This window comes from Abramis brama (assembly GCF_963993115.1).
Source record: "Abramis brama genome assembly, chromosome: 18".
Classification (NCBI taxonomy): Eukaryota; Metazoa; Chordata; class Actinopteri; order Cypriniformes; family Leuciscidae; genus Abramis; species Abramis brama.
This window is the reverse complement of record NC_139980.1, coordinates 10,710,423-10,724,999: the sequence shown is the minus strand read 5'-3', so window position 1 is coordinate 10,724,999 and position 14,577 is coordinate 10,710,423. Positions and strand designations below refer to the sequence as shown.

Genomic DNA, 14,577 nt, shown 5'->3' with positions numbered 1-14,577 from the left:
TTGGAACGCGTGTATGTGATGGAACTACACCGGTGGTTATTCTGCTAGTAAACTTGAGGGCCACAAAAATTAAATAATTAAAAAGGGGGCTCAAAAAAGCTAATTTAATTCTGAGAAAAACTCAAGTATCATTTGTTTACAGATGCCACATGGTTTGATATTTTCCATCTAATGCAAATAATTTCATACAATTGTACATGTGACTTAATTACCCAAAAACTATTTGAGAGCACATTTAACATCTTAGAAAAATTTACTTTATAACCTTGTAAGTTATTACATCTGCTCCTTGGTTTAATAGTGTTCATATTGTAAAAAAACACACACAAAAAAACACACCCATATGAGACTGACCTTTTAATTTAATATTTACAGGAATAACATTATTGTAGTTCCTCTAAAGCTCAGCACAATTTTTAACCACTGTCAAATATTGACAAAGTCACCCTGAAAATATTACAAAAAAAGAAAGAAAAAAACCCAATCTCCTCCTCGACTGAAAAAAGTCTTCAACCATGACAAAATATCAATATCTATGCTCCGTACTAGAATAAATAAAACCGTCTGAGGAAAAGGGCAGACTTCTGAAATGATAATTATAGTTACAATTCCTTGACAAAGAGACTGCAAACTATTTGCTGTGTGCCTCTTCCATGGGAGTCTGTGACAACATGACTGTTCTTAACACTTCATGACCAGTGACGCAGAGGGGAGGAGTGATCACCAATGCATTTATGAGTGCACAATGATGACCAGTAAATACCATGGCCGGGTTTAAAGGCCACATGTGATGTAATCAGAACCCACATCATTTCATACTACATTTCAAGCCTTTGGTAATATGGTATGAAAGAATACAAGGACAACTCATCAACAGGCAGTTTACACTCCAGCACTCCAGGCAGTTCCTAAAGAATACTTTAGTGTTCGATTCAGAACTGTAGTGTCATTGATAAGGGAATCACAACTGTTATATTGCTGAGGCTCTTATCCACTGAGACGTGTAGACGACACAAGATGTCATAGAGAAGGGTGACGGTGCTCGTCTTGATCTGGTTGTAGTTTTACAGCTGTTGTAGTCGAGTAAGACTGAACTTAAATAAAATAGACTGGACCCAGGCCAGCATTTATCCATAATGCACTGCTCAAACAGAGGTAAAACAATATAGAATCAAGATTCATTATGTGTTATTTAAAACGTTACTATGTGCAACGACAAACTTCTGGCAAGTTCAAGTAAACTGTTAGGTGACATACTGGAGAAATATAAGGATCACCTAAGAACACAATAATGTCAGGTTGAAAGAAAAGCAAGGAGGAATTAAGCAAAAAACCGAAATGCTCATTAAGACATGAGCAGTAAATTATTTTTAATTCATTCACTCACTCACTCACTCACTCACTCACACAAAAGAGATTCACTCAAACAAACAAATTAACAAGCAAGCCATCCGCAGTCTTTGCGTAGTCTCTCTCTGTTCCACTTCTTCGGTGTTGTACTGTGGTGACTATGTACAAAATGAAACCAAGAGTTACTTCATCCATCAGAATCCAGAATCTGGCTTGATAAAGAGGGCTGAGAACGCGAAGGCGAGGAATACGATCCCACCAATGATTGTAACTGCAGACATAACAAAAGGAAATATCAGCAAATAAATATGGATATAGATCATTGCTCATGTAAACCTACAGAACATCAAGTACTGTAGTAAATGACTCAATCTCACCGGTTCTGACAGAGATCTTCTGAGCCACCATCCTTCCACCGATAACAGCCAGTCCTGTGCACAGACAGTGTCCCAATGTTCCCCCAACTGCTACTCCAAATGGATTCTGCAGCACAAAACCAGCCAGTTATTCACAGGTAACATCTCTAAAGTGATTTGCTAGCTGCTAATAATGAGCAATATAAAGTGCTGGATTATTAGTCATCCTACAGGACTTTACTGAGCTATTAAATAGGGATGTAAATCTAGTGTACGTTTTAATATTTAGACCAGTTCTATTATTGATTGCTATCAGGATGTGAAGAAAGTTTCAACCAGTATAACAAAAAGTGTTCATGAAATACAATTACTACTCTATTAAAATATATATCACATTCAGTTTTTTTTAATTCATGCACAATGCATTTTCATGGGCTTTAAGAATTTAGAATAGGGGTCTAATTTTGGACTCTGTACAATACCTCTCTTGCAGCCAGAACAATGGTTGCAAGCTGAGATCGGTCACCCCATTCAGCGAGGAAGGTGAGGGTGAGTGCCTGAACGAATATGGGTGAGATCACACTGTGCCACTTCCTCTGAGGCAACAAGTTCGCCGTCGACCCCGCTTCCACGTCGGGTGTGCCGTTTGCCAGCTTGTAGCGCTGAAGCTGAGGGAGGAGAGGTCAATCAGTCAATCAGAGGTCAGATAAGATGCTTCAAATATTCAGGTGGTGTTATATATAGCCATACCTGCGAACAAACACACTTCAGTTACAAAGCTGTTACCTCCTCATCTTTTTTCTTTATCTCAGCCTGGACCTCCTCCAGCTCCTCTTGCCCTTCATCAGCACTCATCCTCAGTCCCTCCCTCAGCATCCTCAACCCAAAGATGGCAAACAGCGCTGTTGAAATGTAGTAGGTGTAGATCCGTGGGATAATTGTGGTGGCATAACCAAACAGGACTAATGGGAAGACAAACAGAAAAATAGGTCATTCATGCATTGAGAGGATTTTATAAAAGACACACGGTAGATCATGCATTAGACATTAAGCAAATAAAAAAGCAGAGGCCTAAGTGCTGAATTATGCGCTATTCTCTGTAAAACTCCATTTATGTCTTATAAATTTAATTATATAAGACACTGATAAAGCTGGCTAGACAAAAAGAAGTCTGTCATTAGAAATCTGTTAGATCAGTATGGCATGATGATATTGTTTTGGATGGATGTAAATTTACGATGAAATTTGCATTATGAATGATATCCTGTAAATATCTCACAAGACTTTTACTGACACTATGCACTGCTAAGCTAGATGAGAAAGATATGAAAGACAAGAATAGGGCTTAAAGAAGCACCGATACGACACATTTATCATATTAGTAATAAGCTCCTCTCTAGTGTTTTTTTTTTTTTTTTTACAGCTAAAGAACTGTGAACATTGGATAACTTTCCGAGGTAAATGCAACGTTCAGTGACATTGTTCTCAAGCTGTTTTACTGATGTCTTTCCGTGGTTGAAACACTGATTGAGCGACTACATGATACATGCTACATTTCAATAAGTTATACTGTATCTTTCAACATACCTCCTGATGTGCATTTGTTTATTATCCGTCACGTCACATTTAAGAGCGCCAAAACACCATTTATTTTTTTACTTTAGTGATAAAACTGACAGAATTTGAAAACTGAGACTTTGTTTCTTATCAGAAGTAACAAAGCTGTTTGCGGTTATTGGATGAGAGGCGCGCTACAAATAATGTTTGGTGTAGGGAAAAACCGTGGACCTGCCAACCCTGGCTTGAACTACAGGTGATTCATAGGGTCAAATAAAGCCTGCTTTAACGTTGCTATTATTTCAGGTAGACAGCTCTAAATTCAACACAATACATTTTCTTTACACACAGTATGAGATGTAGCCTAATCAGTTTTCCACCTCCTTTTGATTGATGGTATAATCAGCCCTGATCATAGGCTATTTTTAAACAATCGGCCGATAGAGAAAATAATAGTTTAACCGGCCATTACCGATCATTGGTCAATGCATCGGTGCATCCCTAATAGGAATCCAGAAAATTTGAAAAAGGTGACAACAAAGCAAAGTAAAAAAAAAAAAAAAAACATAAAAAAAAATTAAAGGTGCTTTGGAACAACTGTATTTCACCTACCTGACAGACATGTCATGAGTCCCAAAGCCAACATGGCTCCCACTAAAACAGTGAGGCGATTGTAGCGCATAGCCATGATTGCTGCGATGAAGAATGTCTTGTCTCCCAGTTCAGACACGATGATGACTGAGATGGCTGCCACAAAGGCATGAATAAAGCCCAGGTTTCCCTTATTGGGTTCATTGATGCTCACTGCCGGGCCGAGAGCGTGAGCGGTGGTTGCCTTCTGCAGCAGGACAGAAATTATGATTCAGATGTTAGGTCAATTAATAGTAACAACTGTGTAAGCAACATAATTTCTACAAAATATGGAACAACAGAAAATCTAACAACATTTAGAGATTTTTTTTCTTATTTTGTACGCCTCTCGCGGTTCAAACAAACAGGACTGGGCAACCGCGTTCGACATTACGTTGTGCGTCAAGTTCAAGAGTTAACTCTATTGGCATAAATCGATGCGTACGGCCATCTGCCAGAACCTAGTTATTTTAGTCGATAAAGTTTTAAATATGGATATTTTTCTTACACGAACGCATCGCTTCACTTCAGAAGACCTTTTTTAACCCCCCAGAGCCGTTTCGAGCACTTTTATCATGAATAGATGCGCTTTGATGGACTTCCAAAGTCAAACAGCCATTCACTCCCATTATCAAGCTTGGAAGTGCCAGGACATTTTTTTATATAACTCAAATTGTATTCGTCTGAAAGAAGAATCTCATATACACCTAGGATGGCTTCAGGGTGAGTAAATCCTGGGCAAATTTTCATTTTTGGGTGAACTATCCCTTCACATGTTAACAGCAGCAACATAACAAAAAAAAAAACACTTACTACTAGGGATGTAACAATATATTTAGTCATAAACTACTATGAAACTACTATGTATAACGTTGAATATAATGTATAATAATGCAATGGAAGAATATGTGTGGGTCCTGATAATGCCAAATGTCTTATGTTACCAGTAAAAAGTACATTATTTATATCAGTGATAGAGTGACATCGTGACATGGGGGTATGGTTACACCCCTACTTACTATATCAATGCAACTGGGTTCTTTAATTTGATCTGCTCTCATACCCTCAGAGAAAAAGCTTAATTTCAATGCCACAATGTGCCTCTGACTGATCAGATTTAACTGGTCCTGCACTTCATCTTTGAGAAGGGTGGGCAAACTCCTGGGGCTCCAACACTTCACATAAATAGCAGATGAGTAGATTAAGAAACTGACGGATTTTTTTTTCATGGTTATACATGTATACCAAATTATAAAAACGCACATTATCTACAGCAGAATATCCTGGATGATCCCTGCTTGACAAAATTACATTCATCCGTTTATTTCAGCCTAATAAGCAAGTGAACAAATCGGTTAGCCAGTGTGCAAGTTAGTCAAACTAGTTTCCCTTGAATGACACTCTTTAACGTTACCTAGCTAGTTTTAGCTCCAATCCTCCTTGAATTGGACACATTTGTATAGTTTTAATAATCTTTCTTATGTATGTTTCCTAGCAAAAAGGAAAATGTGTTCTTACGCACCTCCGCGGGCTGCTGCTCGTTAATGACTTTATTCTCTTCTTGAGTTGCTATAACTCGGGCTGAAAACAACACGACGTTCAGTAGAACAAGGAAGCATTTAAACCTGCCACCGCCATGCCGCTCGCCGGCCCGGATAGGCATCTTAAGGGATGGCTAATGCGGCTTCTTCTGTGTTAATACTCTGCAAATTAAGCTAATAAAACCGCCAATTTATAAACATTAGCGTTTTGTCGTTAAAATTTGGCTAGCCCACCGTGGTCATCATCTTCGCCGAGAGACTAACACCACTAACACCAAAGGATAAAACAAATCTGTCGTGTGGAAACTCACTGTGATTGGTCAGTTGGGAGATAAACGTGTACGGGAGAGGCATACGTCACTAAAATCGAGATAGACTACTGGTTGAAACGTTGTCAATCTTAATAACGTATGAAGAAACACCTTCATGTTAGGTAGAGTTGCAACGTAAAAGGGAAATATGAGATTAGAAACTCCTCTCAAAAAACAAGAATAATTTATAGACATGAGTTCTCATTGTTACACGAATTTGCACATTTCTGAAATGTATTTATTAGCAGCTGAGTGGAAAAGCAGTGGATACTATTATTTAAAGTGAAAATATCATCTTTTCACACGAAGTTCAAAATAATGATGGACGATATTCACACAATCGGTGTAAATAGAAACGAAAAGCAATGGTGGGTACAGAAACATTGTTTCGCAATACTGACCTCAAGATTATTGAATCTAATGCATAAACTGAATCATAAACTAGTAAAATCTTCAAATACAGACCCTTTCCAAAAAATTAGAATATCATGGAAAAGTTTATTTATTTCCATAATTCCATTCAAAACGTTAAACTTCCATAGATTATAGATTCAGGGCCCACAACTTAAACGATTTAAAGTATTTAGTTGTTTATTTGTACATAATTTGGGCTTCCAGCTCATAAAACCCACGAAAACAGGATTTCAAAAAATTAGAATATTACATGAAATCACACAGTAATTACACAGTGATACCATGGTCATTGAACCAGGTTTTGGTTCTTTTGGCAGTGTGGGCAGGTGCAAATCCTGCTGGAAAATGAAGTCAGCATCTCCATAAAGCTTGTCTGCTGAAGGAAGCATGAAGTGCTCTGAAAATGTCCTGGTAGACGGCTGCGTTGAGTGGACAGCACAGTGGACCAACACCAGCCGATGACATGGCTCCAAACCAACACAGACTGTGGAAACTTCACACTGGACTTCAAGCATCTTGGATTGTGTGCCTCTCCATTCTTCCTCCAGACTCTGGGACCTTGGTTTCCAAATGAGATGCAAAATTTGCTCTGGTCCACTGTGCTTTATTAAATCCAGAGTCAACGCAGCCGTCTACCAGGACATTTTCAGAGCACTTCATGCTTCCTTCATTTTCCAGCAGGATTTGCACCTGCCCACACTGCCAAAAGAACCAAAACCTGGTTCAATGACCATGGTATCACTGTGTAATTACTGTGTGATTTCATGTAATATTCAAAATTTTTTGCAATCCTGTTTTCGTGGGTTTTATGAGCTGGAAGCCCAAATTATGTACAAATAAACAACTAAATACTTGAAATCGTTTAAGTTGTGGGCCCTGAATCTATAATCTATGGAAGTTTAACGTTTTGAATGGAATTATGGAAATAAATAAACTTTTCCATGATATTCAAATTTTTTGGAAAGGGTCTGTATATGTAAATGCCCATTTTATTTGATCATTTACCACTGGTGCTTAATCATTGATATTTTATAATTGTTAACCTTTCTGTATTTGCATGTTTTCTCGTAAAAAATGAAAATAAAGTGAATGTCATCGATTCACCAATGGCAAGAATTAGGCAGAAAAAAATGTAATGAGCTCTCTTGTTCTTTGGGGTAGGATCCACTTCTGATAGTTAATTTGCTGATAGCTGTTGTCAATCTCCTTCTGGGGTCAGTCTGTCAGGGCAATGGTCCATTTCGCTCATGTTGCCCTGCATGTTTCTTACACATTAAGCATGAACCATGTAATCAGCTATTCCAATTTTTAGAGAGAGCAACTGAGATCAGCTATATTTTCATTTAGCTAATAGTTTATTTATTCATTAGGTACATATTTTCATATAAAATGCATAAATCACAGGACAAAGGGTATAAAAGCTTTGCGTTGACGTGGATATGTCTCAAACTTGCTCCTGTAGTAATCATGGCAGAGCTGTGCAGCCAGTGCCTGGTTATAGAGTACATACAGTATCACCAGCCACCAGGTAAATGAACTGCAGCCACAACAAACACTCATGGCAACATAAATCAGAAGCTCAGCCAGGTAATGCGGACAAGAGACCAGCTCAAACCAGCCCCCACATGGCATCTTGTGGGCCAGAGTCTCTACTTTACCTGTATTGCATAGAGAGAACAAAGATTTAATTTTTGTTACAAAAAAATTAAAAAATGAGATATATATATTAGGGCTGTCAAAAGATTAATCGCGATTAATCGCATCCAAAATAAAAGTTTGTGTTTAAATAATATATGTGTGTGTACTGTGTATAATTATTTTGTATATATAAATACACACACATGCATGTATATATTTAAGAAATATTTGCATACATATACTGTATATATTTATATATAATTTATATTATATATAAATATAATTTTTTTATATATAAATAACACATTTTTTAACACGCGATTAATCTTTTGACAGCCCTAATATATATATATATATATATATATATATATATATATATATATATATTATATATATATATATTATATATATTATATATATATATATATATATATATATATATATATATATATAATTTAAACAAACTCCAGCGGCTTCTTACCCGAGTTGTCAGTCCTCATCTTGGCCAGCAGTGAGAGGGACCAGTGCTGGAGGAGTGATGCCCCAATGAAAAGAAGAATCCCGATTACATGATACCATGTGAGCTGTTTAAAGAGAGGAACAGCCCCTGACATTGCAGAGAGACACAAATAGTAAAGTTCAGGGAAATATCCAGATAAATCTGGGCTGCTATCTTCTAAAATATTAAAATATTTTTTTGTCAATTTAACATGAATTAGATTAAGAGTTTGCCATTTAAAGTTGCACAATATGAAGTGTTGATAGAATCTTAAATAGGAAACTTTACTAACCTGATTGTGGCAAAGAGGCATTTAAACACAAGACAGTTAGTCCAAGTAGGACATAGTAGCCCAAACCAAATGCGTACTGGACTATATGGATCACACCATTAGAGAATACGCTGACAAACAGGCACTCCAATAGCCGTCTAAAGGAATGGACCCATAGTAGCACTTGTAAAAGCAGAATGGACAAATGTAACTCTGAAAATAACACATAATTAAGCATGTGAATATTCATTGGATGGTAAATGGAAAGTAACAGTAAGATAAAGTGAAAAAAAAAAATCTTTCTTTGCAATTTGAAGTACCGTTCCAAGCATCTCTTGGTCTGCCAGTCAAACAACAAAGCGCATCAATCAGCCAATCAGGGAGTGTCTCACTCATGACGACAGAACGTATGGTGAACAGTAGGAGCAGCCCATTCCACATGACAGACACCGCGTAAAAATGAACGAAACACCTAAAGAAAACATAAGAGAAAATGTTTCCTGCACAGTCGTCTTGGCGTCCTCAAACCATGATATCTGCGGAATATACAGAACTTTAATCCAAAATCACCTCTTTGATACGTCAAAAACGAGCTGCCTGCTTGGGCGCTTGATGGGTTCCTTAGTTTTTCCATATCGGATTAAATCCTGAAACACGTCCTCGAGCCTGTTAGGCAGTTTCAACGAAAATTTATAAAGGCAAAAGGCTACTATAAAACATAGTGCTAACAAAAACCATATAATATTAACTATTGCTATTGTATGCATCGCAGCAGCACCATACTTCCGTCCTCTCGTGTAATTGTTCCGAAGGAAACAAATACTGGATATTTTAGGTTCCACTGACAGAAATTTGCTGGTAGACCACACGCTCTATGGTCAGGTAATGTTCCAGGCCATCTGGCATGATTAAACCCACTTAAAAGAAACATTACTGCATAGCTCTCTATACAAAATCTTTTCATATTCTTAAAATATATGAAAATGAATGTTTAACACAAGCTTTCGATGATTATATTCCCCACTGTGGATCAGAAAACTGGAGAAAAAGAATCAGAACATCTTGATACTGATAGTGAAAACATTACATGATACTATAAGTTTATAAACAATTTGTCTAGACAGGGTTTAAGACAGGAGTAGGCCTTGATCTAGATAGAATAGTTAATCATGGCTTTAAAAATGGCTTTCTGAAATACAGCTGTGGAATCAAAGAAAATGAATGCCTGGAAATCTATTTGTCATTAATTCAATGCAAATGAACAAGAACAATACTTCAGTTAAGAAATAACCTGGAGGAAGTGTAGAGCTGCTCCAGGGCTAAATTGAGGTTTAAATTAAACCTACCAGGAGGCAGGTTTAACTTCTGATTAATGTTGTGTTTCAAAGAAGACATGTAAAAATCATGGTACAGTATATAGATATGCGTATGTATATGTATATTGATCTTCATTGGCATAGTCCAAGCAATCCATGTGTCTTATCTGAAACACATCATTAATCTTAAGTTTAACCCACCTCCTGTGGTTTAATTTAAACCTTGATTTATGTGGATAACTGGAGTTGCTCTAGTATTCCTCTGGGAAATCAGTTTTAAACTCTGGACTAGGCTAAGTCTAGGGCTATTTAAAACCACGACAGAGAAAGCAGATTTCGGTTAATCTGGTTTAAAGGGCTATTTTAGTCTATGTCAGGGATGGGCAACTTCGGTCCTGGAGGGCCACTGTCCTACAGAGTTTAGCTCCAAACCTGAAAAAAATCACCTGCCTGTAATTTTCTAGTAATCCTGAGGACCTTGATTAGCTTGTTCATGTGTGTTTGATTAGGGTTGAAGCTAAACTCTGTAGGACAGTGGCCCTCCAGGACCGAAGTTGCCCATCCCTGGTCTATGTTTACTCTCTGGGGTCACCGAATTGGCCCGTACAAGTAGGCTACTACAATTTGCAATTCTACATTATGAACACAAGAGGGCAGCAGGCACAATATATTTTGTCAGTAGGCCTACTCTAGAAAATAATTGGTTCACTGGATAAATTTGTTAGATAATGTTTTTCTATCAGCTACTCCCATACATAAAAGCTTTTTAGTCACAATTATGTTTTGATAAGGGAGCACATCTGTCGTGTGATCCCAGAAAATCACTACTAACATACACATAGACAAACCGACATCTCAAGTGTATTAAAATATGTAATTTTCTGAGCATGTATCTAGTGATTGTGGATGTTTTGTTTTGATTCACAATAGTCTGAGCACATATCTATAGAGGTAAACTGGTAAAGTTTAAATGCCGGAAATATGTCAGGATGTCTACTACAAAGTATACTTCCTTACTTGAGTGAAAGTACAGCTACTACTGGTCAAATATTACTCCGTTACAAGTAAAAGTTGTAAAGACCGATTTTTACTGAAGTAAAAGTACAGAAGTACTTGTTTTTAAAAGTTCTTAAGTATCAGAAGTAAAAAGTAAATGTCAATGCATTGTTTTATTATTGTTGCATTGTTGTATGTAATACTTACAGTACCTTATGCCTCTGAATCTATGCCTGCCTTCCTACCCTCATATCAATATTAAATTTATTTCTAGAACACAGTTCCAGTAGTGGGATTGAATGTGAGATTGAATAAGTGCACTCAATAATGTCCACAATGGTTTCGGACACCCAAATGGCTGTTCCCTCAAATAGTGCCCTATTAAAGTTTTTTTGGCTTTTAGTATGAATATGTTAGCCTTACTATTATCTATAAGCTAGTGTGCTCCAAAACAATGACAAAATTCGCATTTAGAAGACCAAACCCAACGTTGAAAATGAAAATCAAGTTGATGTCAGAATCCAACGTCAGATTGACGTTAATCTCCAACGTTGGACAGACGTTGTAGTGTGGTTGAAAATGAAAATCGGGTTGATGTCAGAAACCCGATGTCGTGTTTCTGACGTCAACCCGATTTTCATTTTCAACCAAAATGCAATCCCTGCCACCAAAATCATCCCCTGACTGACGTTACAACTTCCTACTTAAGGGCCTTGACAGAAATGTAGTGGAGTAAAAGGTACATATAGATGTCTTTCAAATGTAGTGTAAAAAAGTTAAAGTAAAAAAGTTTTCAGAAAAAATAATACCCAAGTAAAGTACAGATACTCAAAAAGTGTACTTAAGTACAGTAAATATACTTTGTTACTGTCCACCTCTGAAAATAATCTATAGCATAGTGCCATAGAAATATGATATGAGTGGTCCAGTGACACAACTTGACAATTGATGTACAATCCCTTATTTTTTCTTATCCCTTATTTTGTACTTTCATGGCCCATCCAATAAATAAATACTATTTGTGATTTTTTTAAAACTGGTCACCAATACTTGATATGTATTACACCTGCAATCATGTGTGTGTGTGTGTGTGTGTGTGTGTGACTCATTATGTTTTACCTTTAATGGGGTTGTGATTTATAACAGGAAGTAAAGCAATAACCAGACGAGACAATATGCGTTTGTCTGTTTGTTTGCACAGTTTGCCAGCAATGCAAGGAAACCTCATTCCCCACTTGAGCCATTAACTATATGTGTGTTCAGTCAATAAAAGAGTGTGTGTGCGTGAAAGAGAACAAACCAAATCCTCTGAAGTATTTGACGCAGGATGATCATAGAAAAGACCGTGTTTCCTATCTGAGGATGTGTGCAGTGTTTCCTGCCCCCTCCCGACTCTTCCTCACTGTACACAGTGCTGGATCCTATTAAGATCCCTTCTGACACTTGTTGTCACTTCTCTCCTCTTTCCATTCTTTTGTCCCCCTGCCCATCCATCCATGCTGCTTCTCCACCCATTCTCTATGGCCCCTTCTGCATCTTCCACTTTGTGTTCCCCAAACACACACACTATAACCCCATTTCTCACAAAACCTTTTCTTTACAGTATGGAATGCATCCATACATTCATTCTCCAAACCACTTCCCTGTCCTCTTTAGGATCGCAGGATGTACATCCATAATATTGCAAAACAATTTCTGATTATTACCATTTCTAATTATTCCCCCACACTACACATTTTATCCCTTAATATGGGTCAAGTTGTGTCACTGGACCACTCATGTCATATCACTATGGCACTATGAGATCAGAGATGTCCAAACTCGGTCCTGTAGAGTTAACTCCACCTTGCCTCAAACACACCTGCCCGGAGGTTTCTTGTATGCCTAAAAGACCTTGATCAGCTGGTTCAGGTGTGTTTAGTGGAGCTGAACTCTGCAGAACAATGGCCTATGAGCAGGGTTGGACACCTACTTTCTTATAATTTGATAGTAGACATTCTGACATATTAGTAAGCCACCATTTAACTCCATGTCGCCCAGAGGACAGCTTAAGTACATGCACAGTTTACCACAAACACAGAACACATAAAAAACAGGGAAAACAGTGACAGCTTTCTTCTCTTTTTGTGCTGTACAGTCAAATTTTTACATTGACACAGACAGTTTCTTAAACTCAGCCATTCAAATGTATATTATTGACTTTGCTGTTCTGTTTGAAGACATAAATGGGCCCCCTGTTTTTCACCGCAGTTGCTTTTAGCTTAGTGCCACAGTATACGCTGCTTTCTCTCCCCGTCATCGGTCTCGAGAACTGGTCTGTACCACGACGGGAGTTGAACATGGACGATCTTCGTTTTCTATCTTTGATCTTCGATTTCACGTCCTATGATAAACTGCATCCCGTATTGATTCAACACACACAGGTATAACCCTTACTCTCGCATGCACATGCACACTCCAAAAACTAGCATGTTCACATGGTCGCATGAGCCACATGTTAAACCACTTTCTCTTAATCCCAGAATGACATTTCAGAATGCCGCTTTCTCCAAAAACCCTGAATAAGCCATTTTTATTAGAGCACATAAATTTGGTAGGTATTATTGTGCATTTATATGATTCAATAGGGATTTAAAGCGCTAATATGGTTAGATTGTGTAAACCATATTGCTTTCTCACTCTTTATTGTCTTGTTCTGGTTGACTGAATAGCTTAATTTTTCATGGTTTTCCCTGTGTTTTCTTTTCCAGTAACCAGCGCTGATGACAGAGCAGGAACTGGCACACCTTGACCAGGCCCATTGGGATGTGGTATAGAGTATTCAGTTATTGCATCATGGTTAAACCCCCCACCCCAACATTTTTTAATGTTTTGCTCTTTCTTTTATCAAACAAACCAACACAAAGAGTTCCCTTTGAGGGCTTTTCCATGCCTACTGTTAGCACGAGTCCAAAAGATAGGAAGTGCTTTCTTTTTCCTGATCCCCTGCTCAGAGGGGGAAGTGTTTTAGGTGCTTCGACACCCAGCAGAAATGACCAGGACAGGAAACATGTGGTGGTTGGAGACTCAAACTCTAACCCTTTTGATCAACCCCCCAAATGAACAACCAAGACCCATAATGCATCAGTTCACAGTCCCTGCAACAACAACAACCAAAAAGAGATTAAATGAGCATGCCAAAGTGTAAAGTTGCTGCTTCTAAAGTATCAGACAAACCACACATCAGAATTTAAGGTAATTTCATGCGTATCTATAGTCAGTGAAACCCCTTTTTGGAACCTTCATAATTAAGCCTCCCATTACATATGCACAAAATTATCACACCATAAATTCATCATACAGTGTAACCACTGTAAACAACCAAGACTTGATACTGTCCGTCACTCATGCGCAATATATGGCCTTAGTGCATTGTTTGCCTGGAGATGTCCTGTGTCATACGGCTTACTGTTACACAACAAAAGGTAACCCCCCTCCCTTTCCAGTTTTATCCTTTGGATCCACCCATATCCCACAGACAGATTCTCTGGGACATTCTATCTCAGCTTGCTGGAAAAACAAGGGAGGTTACCAGTATTCTGCCAGCCTCCTTACCTCCAGAGACGGGGGAACAGAAATACTGTTAATGATTGTCCTGTAACACTTTACAGTACAGGAAGCATGGCCACACAGATTGTTTACAGACAATGGAATGGTCA

The 14,577-nt window shown here is 37.9% G+C and overlaps 2 protein-coding genes across 2 annotated transcripts; both read right to left on the bottom strand.

Moving 5' to 3' along the window:
* Window positions 1-344: 344 nt before the first annotated feature.
* On the bottom strand, window positions 345-5,748 carry tmem165 (transmembrane protein 165). Its single transcript, XM_084092025.1, has 6 exons — window positions 5,416-5,748; window positions 3,876-4,101; window positions 2,493-2,668; window positions 2,189-2,374; window positions 1,728-1,833; window positions 345-1,621 (listed from the first exon to the last, which is right to left on the bottom strand). Exons 1-6 carry the CDS (start codon window positions 5,554-5,556, stop codon window positions 1,545-1,547), a joined length of 912 nt encoding a protein of 303 aa, XP_083948151.1. The 5' UTR covers window positions 5,557-5,748; the 3' UTR covers window positions 345-1,544.
* Window positions 5,749-7,495: 1,747 nt separating this feature from the next.
* On the bottom strand, window positions 7,496-9,377 carry srd5a3 (steroid 5 alpha-reductase 3). Its single transcript, XM_084090437.1, has 5 exons — window positions 9,138-9,377; window positions 8,888-9,039; window positions 8,589-8,780; window positions 8,279-8,404; window positions 7,496-7,817 (listed from the first exon to the last, which is right to left on the bottom strand). Exons 1-5 carry the CDS (start codon window positions 9,332-9,334, stop codon window positions 7,558-7,560), a joined length of 927 nt encoding a protein of 308 aa, XP_083946563.1. The 5' UTR covers window positions 9,335-9,377; the 3' UTR covers window positions 7,496-7,557.
* Between the last annotated feature and the right edge of the window lie 5,200 nt (window positions 9,378-14,577).

What these genes read in the sequence shown, in the direction of transcription:
- tmem165 (XM_084092025.1), bottom strand. Translation starts at nt 5,556, where the DNA reads ATGCCTATCCGGGCCGGCGAGCGGCATGGCGGTGGCAGGTTTAAATGC. An exon ending in ACGAGCAGCAGCCCGCGGAG is followed by an intron (nt 4,102 to 5,415) that starts GTGCGTAAGAAC and finishes GTCCTGCTGCAG; the next exon opens with AAGGCAACCACCGCTCACGC. An exon ending in TTGTTCTGGCTGCAAGAGAG is followed by an intron (nt 1,834 to 2,188) that starts GTATTGTACAGA and finishes TTTGTGCTGCAG; the next exon opens with AATCCATTTGGAGTAGCAGT.
- srd5a3 (XM_084090437.1), bottom strand. Translation starts at nt 9,334, where the DNA reads ATGCATACAATAGCAATAGTTAATATTATATGGTTTTTGTTAGCACTA. An exon ending in TGCCTCTTTGCCACAATCAG is followed by an intron (nt 8,405 to 8,588) that starts GTTAGTAAAGTT and finishes CTGCAATGTCAG; the next exon opens with GGGCTGTTCCTCTCTTTAAA. An exon ending in GATGAGGACTGACAACTCGG is followed by an intron (nt 7,818 to 8,278) that starts GTAAGAAGCCGC and finishes TATGCAATACAG; the next exon opens with GTAAAGTAGAGACTCTGGCC.